Source organism: Styela clava, chromosome 2 (assembly GCF_964204865.1).
Source record: "Styela clava chromosome 2, kaStyClav1.hap1.2, whole genome shotgun sequence".
In the NCBI taxonomy this organism is placed as follows: domain Eukaryota; kingdom Metazoa; phylum Chordata; class Ascidiacea; order Stolidobranchia; family Styelidae; genus Styela; species Styela clava.
This window is the reverse complement of record NC_135251.1, coordinates 30,802,564-30,817,323: the sequence shown is the minus strand read 5'-3', so window position 1 is coordinate 30,817,323 and position 14,760 is coordinate 30,802,564. Positions and strand designations below refer to the sequence as shown.

Here is a 14,760-nt window from a genome sequence, read left to right as displayed (position 1 = left end):
CTGCATTGGAAAGCATACAGAATATTTGGAATGTTAAGCATTTTTTATCGACAAAAATACAACTACTTCATGCTATTATTTGTCACACGACGGATATCAAGTTTCTGTGGATACCAGCACATATTGGTATTAGCGGTAATGAGGCAGTGGATCGGCTGGCGAAAGACGGAGCAAATGGAATTGTCATCAATGCAGTTCTCCACCTGTCATTGGAAGAAGCTAAGACATTATGCAAGCAAGCATGTCTAGCAAAATAGTATTTAACATATCAAGCTAACGATACTACAAGCCATTATAAAAACTTTCGAACTCATATAGCCCAAAAGACTGTCTATTTCAATTTTTCCCGCCAAAAAGAAATAGTATTTTTTCGTCTTCAAACTGGACATCTCAGACTCAACTATCATTTATTTAAAATACGGCTACATTCCACAGGGCACTGTAGTTAATGTGACACGAATGAAACTGTTTCCCATTTTATTTTATATTGTCCCAAGTGTAGTAACCTACGATTGCGAATTAAGACATGAAGCAGCAAAAATGAATGTGCCCCGGAAAATTATTTGTATTTTCAATGTTCCTGATTTGGTTCCATTTATCATTAGTTTTGCAATATCCACCAAACGAGAGTTGTGAACCTATTTTATTGTATCATACTGACTACTTTTTTTGATATTTGGCGCAAAAGACCCAGTTGTCAAAGACGCCAAAAAACCTTTTACCCTTACTACCCTAATATATTCCCATTGCGCCACTGCACTGACGACCGAAAGTGAAGTCACGTGCAGAGGTCGTATGACACAAAGTGACTATGTGACTTGGTAGGTATGACAAAGAAAATGTTTTCATAGTGGCAGATACTGTCTAGCACTAGCAGCCCATTGCTGTTGTGTGTAAAGATCGACAGCAGGGATCGGTGTATATCACAAGTGATAAATGAAAATATTATTATCACGACCCCGAGATGGTTGTAGAAATTTCACCTGATTGCAGGTATTGATTACCGCACAGCTAGGTATATCTCTGTTGGTGCTGTGGTAGAAAGCCTCGGCGCAGTCGGCGTTACCTCATATACCTGTATACAGATAACGTTATATCTCAAGCCATGACTGCATGAATTCAGGGTTGCTATGTGGCTTTTTAACACCAAATTCGCCATTTTTGGCTTTTTTCAAACACGATTGGCGTCAGAATTTACGTTTGGCTTTTTTCTTGACTTTTTTCAGTCTCCTTCAATGTGTATTATTAAAAATCATATGAAATACATTATACAATATTTAGTGTGTAACAATAGCCTATTGCTTAGCTATTTAACATTTGGAAGAGCATCGATTTTCTTGTTTATGACCATAACCAACAAAAAATAGTTGCAGTTTCTGCAGCCGCTCAAACAGATGTTCAAGCGGGGTTGTAAACATTGCCATGCTTTTAGTTATTTGTCAGTGTTCAGTTCTGTTCCCAAATATAGTTGTATGACTTAATTGTCATTCCTGCATTATGCCTTCCCAGGAGCTTTAGTTTAGTTGCAGTAATCAGAATTTAGTGTCACGAACGATTGTGATTAAATACGCTAAAATTAGCCATCAGTAGTCCGCCTGCAGACCTGTAAGCGGGCACATGGTTAGATAATTTTTTAAATAAAAATGATGGTTTTCAAAATGTTCAGTGAGAATGTTTTAAGGTATATCACAAACTGAAGCGTCACCCTGTGTATATATATTGAATTGTTGAGTGATGCTGTCCGCTTGATATTTCCTTCTATTTTTTTTATTTTCCCAACTCTTTCATATAGATATCAGTTTGACTGTATAATGTCAAATGTAGGTTCTGGTGCTGCCATTCAATTAACCCCTTTTCAACCCTCCATCTCGCTGAAGCGGAAATCGCCATGATAGCTAGCAACTGAAAATACAACTTTCAATGACTGAATGAGAAAAGACATTTGTGTGGCTCACTAAATGCTCTACATCAGGTGCTTTTGTAATTAGTAAAATTGTTGGCTTTTGCTGGCTTTTTTTTCGTCTCAATTTGGCCCTTTTTGATCACTAGGACAGTAGGATCTGGCAACCCTTTGCATGATGCTGTAATAGGATGGTTATGTACGGTACCTACTGACCTACAGCGAAAACTATACAATGTTGGGCGTTATTTAAGAAGTTCCCGGAACAAACACACCAACCTCGAACAGTGTCAGACATCGAAACATTGCAATTTGAAAGGCAGTTAAATGAGCATTTATAATTGAAGCCGCATGAGAATTTTTTTACAATTTTATGCACATGATACTACTCAACTGTGTTAATGCAAATAACAAAAACTAAAAGGATTTTACCTCTCTAGATTTACTCTAAACCCTGAAACTATAAGTTGGTAATATTTCATCACCTGGACCTTGCAAAACTTGTGCAGTCATGTCTATCAATAGATCGGCAGGACTCCAATTATTTCAAGGCGAGCTGACTGTGCAACAACACAAAGATGTTGAACTGAAATTCAAGAAGGTCAAATATTCATCTGAGCACTTGAAGGGATCGAAAGTCGGCCAGCTTTATCTTACGAATTTCAGAGCATTTTTTGTGAACAGCAAAACAAATGACATGCTACAAAATTTTAGCATGCCATTCAAACTCATAAAGGATTTTGAGATCAAGCAACCTGTGTTTGGCGCGAACCACTTGGAAGGAAAAATAATGGCTGAAGAAGGAGGTGGATGGCAAGGTTCCGCAGAATTTGAAATGACATTCAAGGTAATATTGATTTATTTTATTCAAGTACAAATAATGAAATTAAAAGTTAGCTGATTTTACCTTGAATTTTTAAACTCATTTCCTGGTTGATGCCATCACATAATATTTGGGCTCCCTAATTGAGCCTTGGAATGTATATTACTGTATTAGATGCATTGAAACATAACTATAATCTATAATATACATATCCTGTATAATGACCAAAAACACATTTTTTTTCCTTCTATCGTATCTCACCAACTAACATTGTATTTGTAACATGTATTCCTTTCCGGAAAAGTAAGTGTTAGTGATCAAATGAAATAAGCAGAACCTTATGATGGTTAAAAAATGAACCTGACTTGAAGGAAAGAATACTGACTCTTAAATTTGAGAATGGTCAATCAAGTGAACCTCGAAGAGAGAAATCAGCTGTGTGTGTCATGTGTAACAGCCATGCAATACATATAAGGTTATCATACAGCCCCAATTTGAAGTCCCAATGCTGTATATTGGAGCTCCGCTCTATAGGAGACCCTTATTCTCAATCGTTCTGTCTGTCTGTTTAGATGTAGCCTCTAAACGACTAGATCAATTTGGGTGAAATTTCTTATGTGAGTTAACCTGTCGAGTGTCATCCTAGTATTATGCGTATGAAATAAGCAGAACCTTATGATGGTTAAAAAAATGAACCTGACTTGAAGGAAAAAAATACTGACTCTTAAATTTGAGAATGGTCAATCAAGTGGACCTCGAAGAGAGAAATCAGCTGTGCGTGTCATGTGTAACAGCCATGCAATACATATAAGGTTATCATACAGCCCCAAGTTGAAGTCCCAATGCTGTATATTGGAGCTCCGCTCTATAGGAGACCCTTATTCTCGATCGTTCTGTCTGTCTGCTTAGATGTAGCCTCTAAACGGCTAGATCAATTTGGGTGAAATTTCTTATGTGAGTTAACCTGTCGAGTGTCATCCTAGTATTATGCGTTTCCTTGAAAGACTGGATTGTTGTTTCGCTTCCACGGCAGCAACCACAAAACATCCGATTGTGAGAAAATTTCTAATTTTTTGACATTCTGTTGCAATTTTCTTGTAAATTAAGTCGAAAATTAGAATTCTGAGATTGCTACCTCTCGCGAGAGAAAATGCTTTCTCTAACAAGCCGCCATTCATCTCGATACTCTATAAACTGGTGAAGCCTTTGGAATTAAATTGATTGATTGATGGAATTTTAGTGAACATGTTTCAATAATTAGCAACATTTTATTCCTCATGCAACGCTAAAAAGCAGACGCACAGCGTTCAAAATGAACAGGAAATATCGCCATCGGTAACAGGCAATATCGGTGATTGTTATTGCATGCGTAAATGGTCTCGGAAATAAAAGAGATTTGTATTCGAACGAAGTTACTGGTGACCACTAGAGTGCTACAGGGACTAAAACGAATTGGATCATCGCGATAGCATAATACAGACGCGGGGCTGAGTATCAGCGGAGATCCCGGGCGCCTACCGACTTGTTTTTTCATGTGACTCGTTCACGAAACCTTAGAGAAATTCTCAAGTACATAAATGTACTAGGGGAACTTGGATATTGTGTATTGAACTGCAGGTCCTTTCTCCTTGATTACTTTCTACTTCGGATCCGTATGTGGCACAGTAAAAATAACATGATCTCTTTCAACGAAATAGTAAGTATATTTGTGAGCTTTCGTTAGATCATGGTCTAACTTCTTCAAACAATACAAGATATAACTGTAAATATAAAAGATCATATAAATTTAGCCTATTATTGAGTTTCCTATAACTGGATATGGATGCTATCGTATCATCTTAGAATAGCAGGTCTAACTGATGTGGTTGGGTTGGGGTTCATCTATTTGGGTAGTTTCCTTTGTTTGTTTTTCATCGTTATTTGTTTGTATTGTTGTTGTTGTTTTGATGGTACTGTTTGTTTTTTGGTTTCATATTTGCGTTAAGGCCACTTCTTCGTTTGAGTTTTAATCTTTTCTATTGATTCCTTGTGGTTGCCGAGTCTTCATTTTGTCAATCCAAAAATGCTCTTTGTTTTTCCTGTAAAGTTTGTCGTGGGTTAGTGAGTCAATTCCTAGAATACTGAAATCGTCTATATTGTGCCCTTGCCTGTTAAAATGGTTGGCAACTGGTGTTGGGGTCTTTTTCCGAATGTCCCTAAGGTGGTCTGCCGTACGAGACTTTAATTTTCTTCCCGTTTCTCCAATGTACTGTGCCTGGCATTTTTTACAGGTGATTAGATATATTACATTTCTCGTGTTGCAGCTGATTTGTTTAAAGATTTGGAACTGTTTGCCGGTCGATGTGCTTCTGAATATTGAGATTTCAAATGAATGTTGGCAGGTCGTGCACCCTTTTCTGTTGCATTTTTCAAATCCTTTTTGGTCGGCTTTTTTGTGTTCCACTTTTAATTTTGCTCGCACAAAATAAATCCCTTAGTGTTGGACATTTTCGGTAGCCTATAATGGGGGGGTTTGGGAATATTTTCTGCAGTCGCGCGTCGCGGTGTAGGATGTATGGGTACTTTTGAAATATTATTCTGATTGCTTGGAGGAGTGGGTGGTACGCTGTGCCAAGAGGTGTGTCGGCTTTTTTGGTGTCAGTATCGTGGTTCTATCTGTATTTCTTGCTCGCTCTATGGCTTTGTTTAACAGGTGCTCGGGTTAATTCCTCTTTTTTAGATGCTGCTTGAGGATGTCACTGTGTTTGTTGAAAAATTCCGTGGTTGAGCATATTCTTCTAATTCTTATTGCGAGTCCATGGGGTATGTTCCGGTGTACATGTCTTGGGTGGCAGGATGACTGTAAAAGATATTGGTGGGTGTCCGTTGGTTTGGAGTAGAGTTCCGTTTCTAGTCTATTATCAATTAAGTGGACCATTGTGTCTAAGAACGGTAATTTGGTTTGGGAATGTTCAAATGTGAACTTGAATGATGGGTGGTATGAGTTCGCGAATTTGACGAATTTTTCTAGGTTTTCTATTCCTGAAGTCCAAATTAATTTACAATCGTCTATAAATCTCAAATAAGTTAAGGGTTTGAATGGTGATTTTTCGATTATTTCCTTTTCTAGTATTGCCATAAAACAGCAAGCGTATTTGGGTGCCATCTTCGTTCCCATAGCCGTTCCTTGGATCTGTATGTAGTTACGGCCATTGAATTCGAAGTTATTATTGGTTAGCACGCACTCAGCTGCCTTAATAGTCCAGTGGATCACATCCGGGTCTGTTTTATTCATTTGTAACATCTTTTGCAGGGTCGAAATTCCTTCTGCGTGGGGTATGTTAGTCCATTGTCACTAGGAGGGAGCCTGTTGGGATATGTCCCATATTTGAATTTTGTTTAAGAAGTCCGTGGTATCTTTTATATAGGACGGTATAAATTTGGTAGTCATGAGGGGAGTTAGTTTGTAGTCCACAAATGCGGAGAGCTTTTCTGTGGCGGAGCCATCACCGGATATTATCGGCCTTGATGGATGGTTTTGTTTGTGGACTTGTAGTTGGACCTGGGTTGTAGTCTTAATCTTCCTGGTTTCGGGTCTTTTGGGAGTATTGCTCGGTATAGTTTTTCATCTATAATTTTGGCATCCCACATGTCCTTGCATATTTTAGTAACTGATGTAGTAACTCATAAATGTATATCATCAAACTTGATCGAAAGTTGTACAATTTCTTTGCCTGAATATTTTTTTTTTTTGAAAATTCCTGAATGTAATTTTATGGGCATCGTTATTCGTTAGTCAATATACAGATTTTAAATTTTCATTTAAATTTTGGAAAAGATGCAACACAAACTTCCACACAAAATCAACACTCTTTGATCTTAGACTTATCTAACAGTTTTTTTAATAGTGATTTGAATTCGTATCAGAAGTCAGAACCATTATACAAAAGCTTGAAATAATTTTTTTTAGAATTTGAGAAAATATTTCTCAATATCCTTCCACAGAAAGTCTTTTGTCTTCCTTCTGTGCTGTATTGCAGTGTGAGCCCTTTTCAGCATAAATTTTAATTGATGTTATCAATGCTTTTCAAATCTGGCTTTTGTTAGATTTTTGCCATATAAAGTAATTCTTTCAGATTGAGGTTTTAATTTCTTTAGCTTAATCTAAAGTGTACATTGTATCACCTTAAGTTAACACTCCCCAATTTCACAATGCATTCAAATCTTTTCATAACTTGAAGTATCCTTCCGTTTAGTTGGTTTTGGATTTAACTTAGCTTATCCTGCTGAAAAGCCTTGTACAGGACTTTAAATTAAACAAAATATGATATCGCCCATCTGTGTTGGCACTTGGCATCATAAGCTGAGGACCTTCTATTTTACCATATTGCCACTATTTCACTTCTACTTTGTGAGAATCTATAAACATTCATTGTTTTTTATGTTAACAGGCTGGAGGTGCAATCGAAGTTGGTGAAAGTCTTATAAAAATGGCTAAGAATCCTCGGATGATGTATATTGCCCAACCAGCCCCAATCATTGTCACCGGGGTTCCACAGGGCATGCCAATTCAGCCAGGTTATGCTCCACCACCCATGGGGTATCAACCAACAGCTCCTCCATTGTACTCGCAGTATCCAACCCAACCTCCATACAATCAAGGTCCTCCCATTCCTCCTTATCCGGCTGAACCGTCATACCAACCCACAGATCCAAAGTCTCAGGAAGCTATGGCTTCTGGATCATCTTATCTTCCTCCTGGTTATTCTGCTCCTGCCCAGAATCCTCCTTCTTATTATGATACGACAAAGAAAGATCAATAAACGTAAAGATGTGTATTGTGTGTTTGCTGTGCAATAATTTTTATTCTTGTTAAAATGTATATTTCACAATATAATTGTTTGTAGTTGGATGTGACACCAGATAGTCATAATTATTCAGGAAAGATTTCGCCATTTATGTGATGAAATCCTTATTGGTTTTGTAATTATAGATATCAATTTTTTTCGTTTGAACATGCTTGCTATACCTTTATTTTTAGTTACCGGTATACAGGGTTGTCCAAAACGAATCGAATTTTCGAATATCAAGGTATTCGAATACCTTTTCGGCTGATTTTCGAATAATTCCGAATAGTAGCCACTTTTTGCCGTAAACGTGGTGTTTCGTTTTTTTTTTTTTTTTTTCACGGGAATCTTTAAACGACTTTTTAAATCGGCACTTTGATTGTTTATATTCTGTGCGACCGTACGTCGCATAGTGTTGCGACACATTTGCACGTTTACGTGGGTGGACATTGCCGACATTCGTGTACGAGGCTTTTAATTTACAAATTCATTTCCATTACGTCGAAAAATTGAGAAAGTATGTTTCTTTTATTTCTATGTGGCCTGCTTATTATTCGCATGAGTCTTCTCAAGCATGATTTGTGTAACCTTATATTTGGGTCTTAGGGTCTGCCAATCATGATATTTAATCGCAGGCTGGTTATCGTTACTTTAAAGAGGAACACGGCCACCAAGATAAAGTGATTTGTGACCCTTTCGTTTTGCCGATTCAGCAAAACACGACAGGGACAGGAAAACACAGCTGTGAAATAACCCGTGGACGTACAGTGTAGTACTTATCACATTCCAAAATTATTTCAACATTCGGGTTAATAGGTTGTCCAAAATGATTGCCGCTTTACAACTTAAATTTACCGCTCAATTGTTAAAAATAGTTAATTCTGTGAGTATGATTCTACCAAACTAACATGATCTGGTTCTAAACATATAAAATTATTAGCGAATTTTTCTACCCGTCTTATTGGAGGCCTATATGGAAAAACCCCTTTTTTGAGTGCTAAAAATAGACATCGTCCTATTTGCCATGTGGACTTATTAGCCGGGAAATACGGTATTTATAGCCGTAATTGTTACGATATCCAATAAATTGTCACAAGTTGGAAAAACAAGTCGATTTATTAGAAAATAATTTCTGGCAAATAATTCTGATAACGATAGTTAAAAGTATCGATCTTCCAGGATGATTTTTTATAGCGCAAAATAATCCATTCCATGACTGGTACCAGCATTTAAAATGTCATGCCGTATTAATTTAATTCTGTTCAACGTAACTCATGGTTGTATCGACAATCTGTGGACATAAAATGTGTAGTAAACTGACCGATATTATTAAATATTGATTCCTATTTGTATATTGCTAAAATAATGAAAGTGTTAATGCCAAATACAACGGGTATTTGTGGACATGAAATACGTGGTAAACTGCCCAATTATAATTAATTTCGGATTCGTGTTTACAAAATAATAAAACTAATAATTCTAAAATGCAACGGCGATCTGTGGCCTTCAAATGTGTGGTAAACTGCCCGATTTACCAACATTTGAGTTATGATAATAGAATTAAATGTACACAGTAAGGCATTTTAAGTAGTAGTATCGGTCATGGATTCGAATATTTTGCGCAGCATAAAATCATCCTAGTGAAAAGTCCATACTTTTAAATACAAACCAATGGCAACCATTATACAAATTAGTTCCCAAGAGCGGGATAAAATATAAATTCTTTTTCCGACTTGTGACAATTTTTCGTGAGTGTGAAAATAAGAATCAAAACTAATTATATTCGGCACAATATCACGGCAATCTGTGGACATAAATTGTGTGGCAAACTCGCGATTAATATTAATTTTTGATTCCTATTTTCGTATTTACAAAATACAAGGCGATCTGTGGACTTACAATGTGTGGTAAACTACCCGATTATAAATAGTTTTTGATTCCTATTTTCATATTTATGAAATAATGAAAGTATTATTACTCAAACATACAACGGCGATTTGCGGACTTAAAATGTGTGGTAAAGTTCCCAAATATAATTAATTTTTGATTCGTATTTTTGTACTCACGAAAAAATTGTCACAAGTCGGAAAAATACCTCATACTTTATCCCGCTTTTCGACAAATAATTTGGATAATGGTTGGTATTTGAAAGTATGGGCGTTTTACTAGGGTGATTTTGTGTTGCGCAAATATTCAAATCCATCATCGATACCACTATTGTCGTATTAATTTAATTCTGTTAACATGACTCATGGTATATAAAATATATACTGCAATAATCTGCAAATATGAAATGCCTGGTAATATAGCGAGGTTGTAACTTGTAGATAGCAGTTATTCCATTGCTTATTGTATGGAAATTCCTACATACATTTAGATAAGCTTCAATTAGTGGATTTTATTTTCGAAGTATTCGAAATTTCATATTCGAAAAAAATAATTTCGAATGTATTCGAAATAGTGAACTATTCGGTATTGGCCATCCCTGCCGGTATATGTTTTTCGAGTCTTTCTAACTGTGTCAGATTTTCTGGGCCTGGAATTCAATGCTAATATTAATTATGTAGATAGTCAATGATTCAATATTTCTATTATTTATCTTTCATGTCGTGTTCGTAATTAACCCTAGTTCACATTCTCTTTTGTTAATAGATTGTATTTTTGTGTGCACCAATAATTGTGGAAACTCTTTCCATTGTGTTACTTGGCATCCTTGTTCATGTCAGATGATATTTTGATTAGGTGTTGGCGTGTTGTTTTGAGAGTCTACAGTTCAAATACGAGCGCTTTATATTTTGTATAGGGATAGCTATATATATCAGCTTTATTGTTCAGACTGTTTGGCGAAGAACTAGGTCACCGGTGGGCAAACTCTAAGGGCCATTTCCTCCAAACACAAACTTACTTGGAGCCGCAACATCTACTCTTGATCCATCTATCAAAAGTTTACAGTTACACGTAAAAAACTCTGTGGGTTTATTTTAATTTAGTGGCTTTGGTTCCAAATAGCGACTGTCATAATGGCGACTTCATAATAGGATAGGATAGGATTTACATATTCATCCCGGGGGAGAGGAAAGCCGATAAGACGGCCTCTCGTCCGGTTACCATTCCTAGTCGGGTATGGGATTAGTTTTACCTGTATTGTTTGTTTTCGGAAGCATGGACTTGGTGACGTAATCAGGTGAGCGACTGTCAAAATAGCGACTGCGACATCAGTTTTTTAATTAAATCCAAAGCTTACGGGCACACGCACTTTTTACGCCAAACCCCCCGCCCCACACACCCTAACTTTGTTTTGTCATTCATGTACAAAAAGATAAGTCGCTGTTTAAATGCCGTCGCCATTATCACAGTCGCTCACTTGATTACGTCGCCATTATGACAGTCGCTGTGTCCGGCCTGGATACCCTTTCAGTGTGTCAATAGAAAAAGTGAACTGATCTGGCTGAGAAACGAAACTTGTCGGTTCATGATACACAAAGTCTTCAGAAGATTTATCAGTAAATGTGATATGTCCCTTAACTTCTCTGCCTAGGTTGAAGATTTGACAAAGACAGTACCTCCGCGTTTTATAATAACAAACCAGTAAATATCCAGTTAGGGGTGGAAATGATTTGAATGTTCAGCGCAATCTGCATTTCAAACCCGGACTGGATAATTACTTATTTTGGGCGTTGGTGGGGATTTTCTACTAAAGATCTAACAAATAATCTCAACTTCCGGCTGGTAACAGTAGTGCTAGTTATTAAAACTTAGGAAAAACCACTTATGATCAAATAATCTAGTTCTTACTAAAAAGAAGCCAAATGAAATACGAGGGATTTGGTTTTGAGGTACTTTTATATGAAATATCAACGGTGCATTCGCCAGTAACCCTAGTCTCCCCGAGGCAAGAACACAGTCTATGAGAAGAACTTAAAAAAAGTTTGTTTTGGCAGTTCCTCAATGCCAACGAAAAACTGCTGTAACTATTTTGATCCACGGGAGCCAGAGCTTCGAAAACAAAGAGCCACATGCGACACGCAGGTTGCTGATCTCTGCACAAGGTGGTCTACCCACTCACGGTATCGAGTTATAATAAAGAACCATCAATATCGCAAGCATCAAATACTCCCATATATATGATAACATTATCTTGCATTAGCTCTACTAGGTGAAAAGAGGTAAAAACACTGCCTTTGAAGCAAAATCTGTCAATCGTTTAAGAAAGAAGACTAGTTAGGAACCCATAGCCTAAGTTTACTCTGAAGAAACACGTCTCATTGCCACTTAAAAAGTGGCTTACGATAATCGGCAAACTGAATCTTTAAAATGATTTCCTTAAGTGCATATATGCTCTCGTTGCGCAATGTCTCGGATGAGACCGAATTCAAAAACATGAATATATGGGAGTGCGCGATGTTAAGATGAATTGCATTTGGTTTACTTTGAGTTATTCACATTGACAGGAAACCTCATACAATCAATTCAATAATTATTACCTGTCATGTCAAGTTTAACAATTGTCTCCGTTGAAATGACCGTGACTCTTGTCCCCCAAACAAAACGTAATAGTAATTATACCGTAGTTAATTAAAGTAATCGCAATAAATAGTCCGTAAGGAATTAAACAACAAATTCAGTTAGTAATATGCGAATGTTGAATACTCGCTATTCAGTCAGTTATCATGGTAATATCGACCGAAATTGATATTTGCCGTATTTCGAACAGATCCATTTGTCATATTTGCACTCCGTATTCCATTCATTGGATGTTGTCGTACATCTTCGTGACCTTTGCTGATTTTTGGTACCTCGTCAATAAACGGCCCACTTCCAATCGGCGGTAACTTTATGTACGGTTCGAACTTCACAGTATTGCCAGAGACAGGGTTTCCTTTTACCCTCAGGGTTTGTAGCTTTGATCTCTCTTTATCGGTCCATGAGTATGAATCTCGCTGTAACTTCGTACGCGGTCCCCAGGTATGTAGGTCGTGCGTAGAATAATTCTAAGAATCATTGATATTTATTGAGCTTCATTCATATGAACATTACAACTAAAAAACGTTCATGTTTTAGATAGCGTTTCTTGTTTAGAGTTTGATTTTGACCCTGTCTGGTTTTAGGACTAGAAAATTATCGAATGTCGTATACATCGACAATATATATAATTTATATATATATATATATATAATGAAATATTTCTGGCGTATAACTTACAGTAGACTCCGTTCGATAATCCGTCTTTTCGTTGCCAAATGATAACGAAGATGACAGCATCCCTCTTTTGCGTGCTGTCGTCATGCTTCGATCTTTAGTTACTGCTGTTCCCAATTTATTTGTTCCTTCGCTAACGCTCCTTTGTGTTTTCTAAATGTAAAATTAATCAATTAAAAACCTCTTAGGACAACCTTGTGAATATTTTGTTCAATTTCAAATTAACACACAACTGAACTACGTGTTAAGCTTCGAAATGAGCAGTTTATCATGAAGAGCCTGACAAGAAGTGGCGCTTCTCACGAGGTTCGACGTATGGGTATTTAAATCATTTTACTGCACGTGAAATGCTTTGATAAAAGCTTTACCGGTCTATTCACCATTAATTTCGCTTTATCTGGTATATCTTAAAATATTTAGGGCTCGTGGATTGTCATTTGTATTAATACATAAACTGACAAGCGCCATCTAAATATTATTATTTGCATGCATGGAGGTATACATCTCCATAGCAGGTTTGACAAGCATTCACTTGTTTCAAACAGGATTTTGTTTGCTTATTTAACCTAAGGCAGCCTGTTTTGAACAAAGAGTCCGTTTTAAAACAAGTTTTTCAGTTTTCTTTTCATTTATCATTCAAATATTAATATTACATTTGAAACAAATATTTCTGAACAAATCTCCAGATTCAGACGGTTCGAAAGGTAATGTATTGACTCCTAAATTCTGGAATTCTTCTTAAGTAAATGAAATAAAAATTTTCACGGTCAACTTTTTTCTATCGTCATTTCTCTAATAATTGAAACCTAAACTCAAGGAACTTACTTTGGTAATCGATTCCCAATTGTTGTTGTTATCGTACCCAAGAACCACGTTTGTAGCACGAGGATCAGCTCGTTTGTACCTTGCTGTTCGTTGTGGATCATACTTTTTGGCAGATCTGCTGGTGTCCTGATTGAAATGTCAAAGTTATGTCAACAGAACTAAGTATTATCGTATCTGATGATTATTACAATTGAAAATTACTTATTTACAATGATCGTACATCATTTGTTGGAAATTTTCTACATATCTGGTTCTACTATAATGTATCATCAGAAAAAAAATATGTATATATTAAATATCTTATACAAGGTACAGTGACGGACAAAGTAAAACAAATGTGATAAAGGCGTGACAAAGTGAAATAAGGAGCAAAAACTTTCTCTTTTACAAGAAAATTGTGTAAAACTAGAATCAATTCTGTAGTAATATTTGGTATAGTTTTATGAATATATATGATATGCTTTTAGTGAATCAGTGATATCGCCGACCTAGAAATATTTTAATCATAAAACAAAAAATCCTGCGACTTCCACATGATAAATATATAGGCTATATATATTGAGTGTATAATAATACTCACCAGAAACTCCATGCCTCTTTATATTAACTATATTCTAACTGGTACGTGCAAAAAAGTCGCTCATTTATGACGACACGATGTTCATAAAACCTTCAGACCAAGCTGATTTCAATAAGACACGAAAAGATCTTAAGTTACTGGTTCCTCGACAATATGCGCAACGTTGTGGGAAGTAAATATATATTGAACACTCGACAGAATTGGGCACTTGAGATAACATATTTAATGGAAAAACATTCGCCATTCCTATCAATTATGAATTAATAAAAACGCATGTGGCCTACTTTTAATTCGGACAAAACTTGTTCATTTCTATTCTTTGTCATGCATGATTCGCTTTCCTAAAGTACACGGCGTGCGACCGAAAATATCTTCATCTATGTTTTATGAATAAATGAAGGACACTTTTACACAATGAACTATATTGAAAACTGAATGTTTTCACATTATTATTATCATTTTGGCACATGCATTATTGATGCAATTGAATTCGCAGTTTTGACATATCTTGAGAAAATATTGTGACACCTGATATTTGTATGTATCCTTAGCCAGAGTGGTCTTTATTTAAAATCAAAAACTAATTCTCCAATGCAAACTCTTGAAT

General features: G+C 36.3%; 2 protein-coding genes across 2 annotated transcripts; one reads left to right on the top strand and one right to left on the bottom strand.

The window, feature by feature from the left end:
• Window positions 1–2,321: 2,321 nt before the first annotated feature.
• LOC120336112 (WW domain-binding protein 2-like) lies at window positions 2,322–10,226 on the top strand. The gene is made up of 2 exons (XM_039403711.2): window positions 2,322–2,747; window positions 7,154–10,226. Exons 1-2 carry the CDS (start codon window positions 2,412–2,414, stop codon window positions 7,523–7,525), a joined length of 708 nt encoding a protein of 235 aa, XP_039259645.1. The 5' UTR covers window positions 2,322–2,411; the 3' UTR covers window positions 7,526–10,226.
• Window positions 10,227–11,670: 1,444 nt separating this feature from the next.
• LOC120336387 (uncharacterized) lies at window positions 11,671–14,295 on the bottom strand. Its single transcript, XM_039404051.2, has 4 exons — window positions 14,154–14,295; window positions 13,574–13,699; window positions 12,752–12,901; window positions 11,671–12,540 (listed from the first exon to the last, which is right to left on the bottom strand). Exons 1-4 carry the CDS (start codon window positions 14,163–14,165, stop codon window positions 12,211–12,213), a joined length of 618 nt encoding a protein of 205 aa, XP_039259985.1. The 5' UTR covers window positions 14,166–14,295; the 3' UTR covers window positions 11,671–12,210.
• Between the last annotated feature and the right edge of the window lie 465 nt (window positions 14,296–14,760).

Excerpts from the sequence above, each read along its gene's own strand:
- LOC120336112 (XM_039403711.2), top strand. The coding sequence starts at position 2,412 with ATGTCTATCAATAGATCGGCAGGACTCCAATTATTTCAAGGCGAGCTG. Across the intron at positions 2,748-7,153 it reads AATTTGAAATGACATTCAAG|GCTGGAGGTGCAATCGAAGT; the intron begins GTAATATTGATT and ends TTATGTTAACAG.
- LOC120336387 (XM_039404051.2), bottom strand. Across the intron at positions 12,902-13,573 it reads ATTGGGAATCGATTACCAAA|AAAACACAAAGGAGCGTTAG; the intron begins GTAAGTTCCTTG and ends TTTTACATTTAG. Across the intron at positions 12,541-12,751 it reads ATTATCGAACGGAGTCTACT|AATTATTCTACGCACGACCT; the intron begins GTAAGTTATACG and ends AATGATTCTTAG.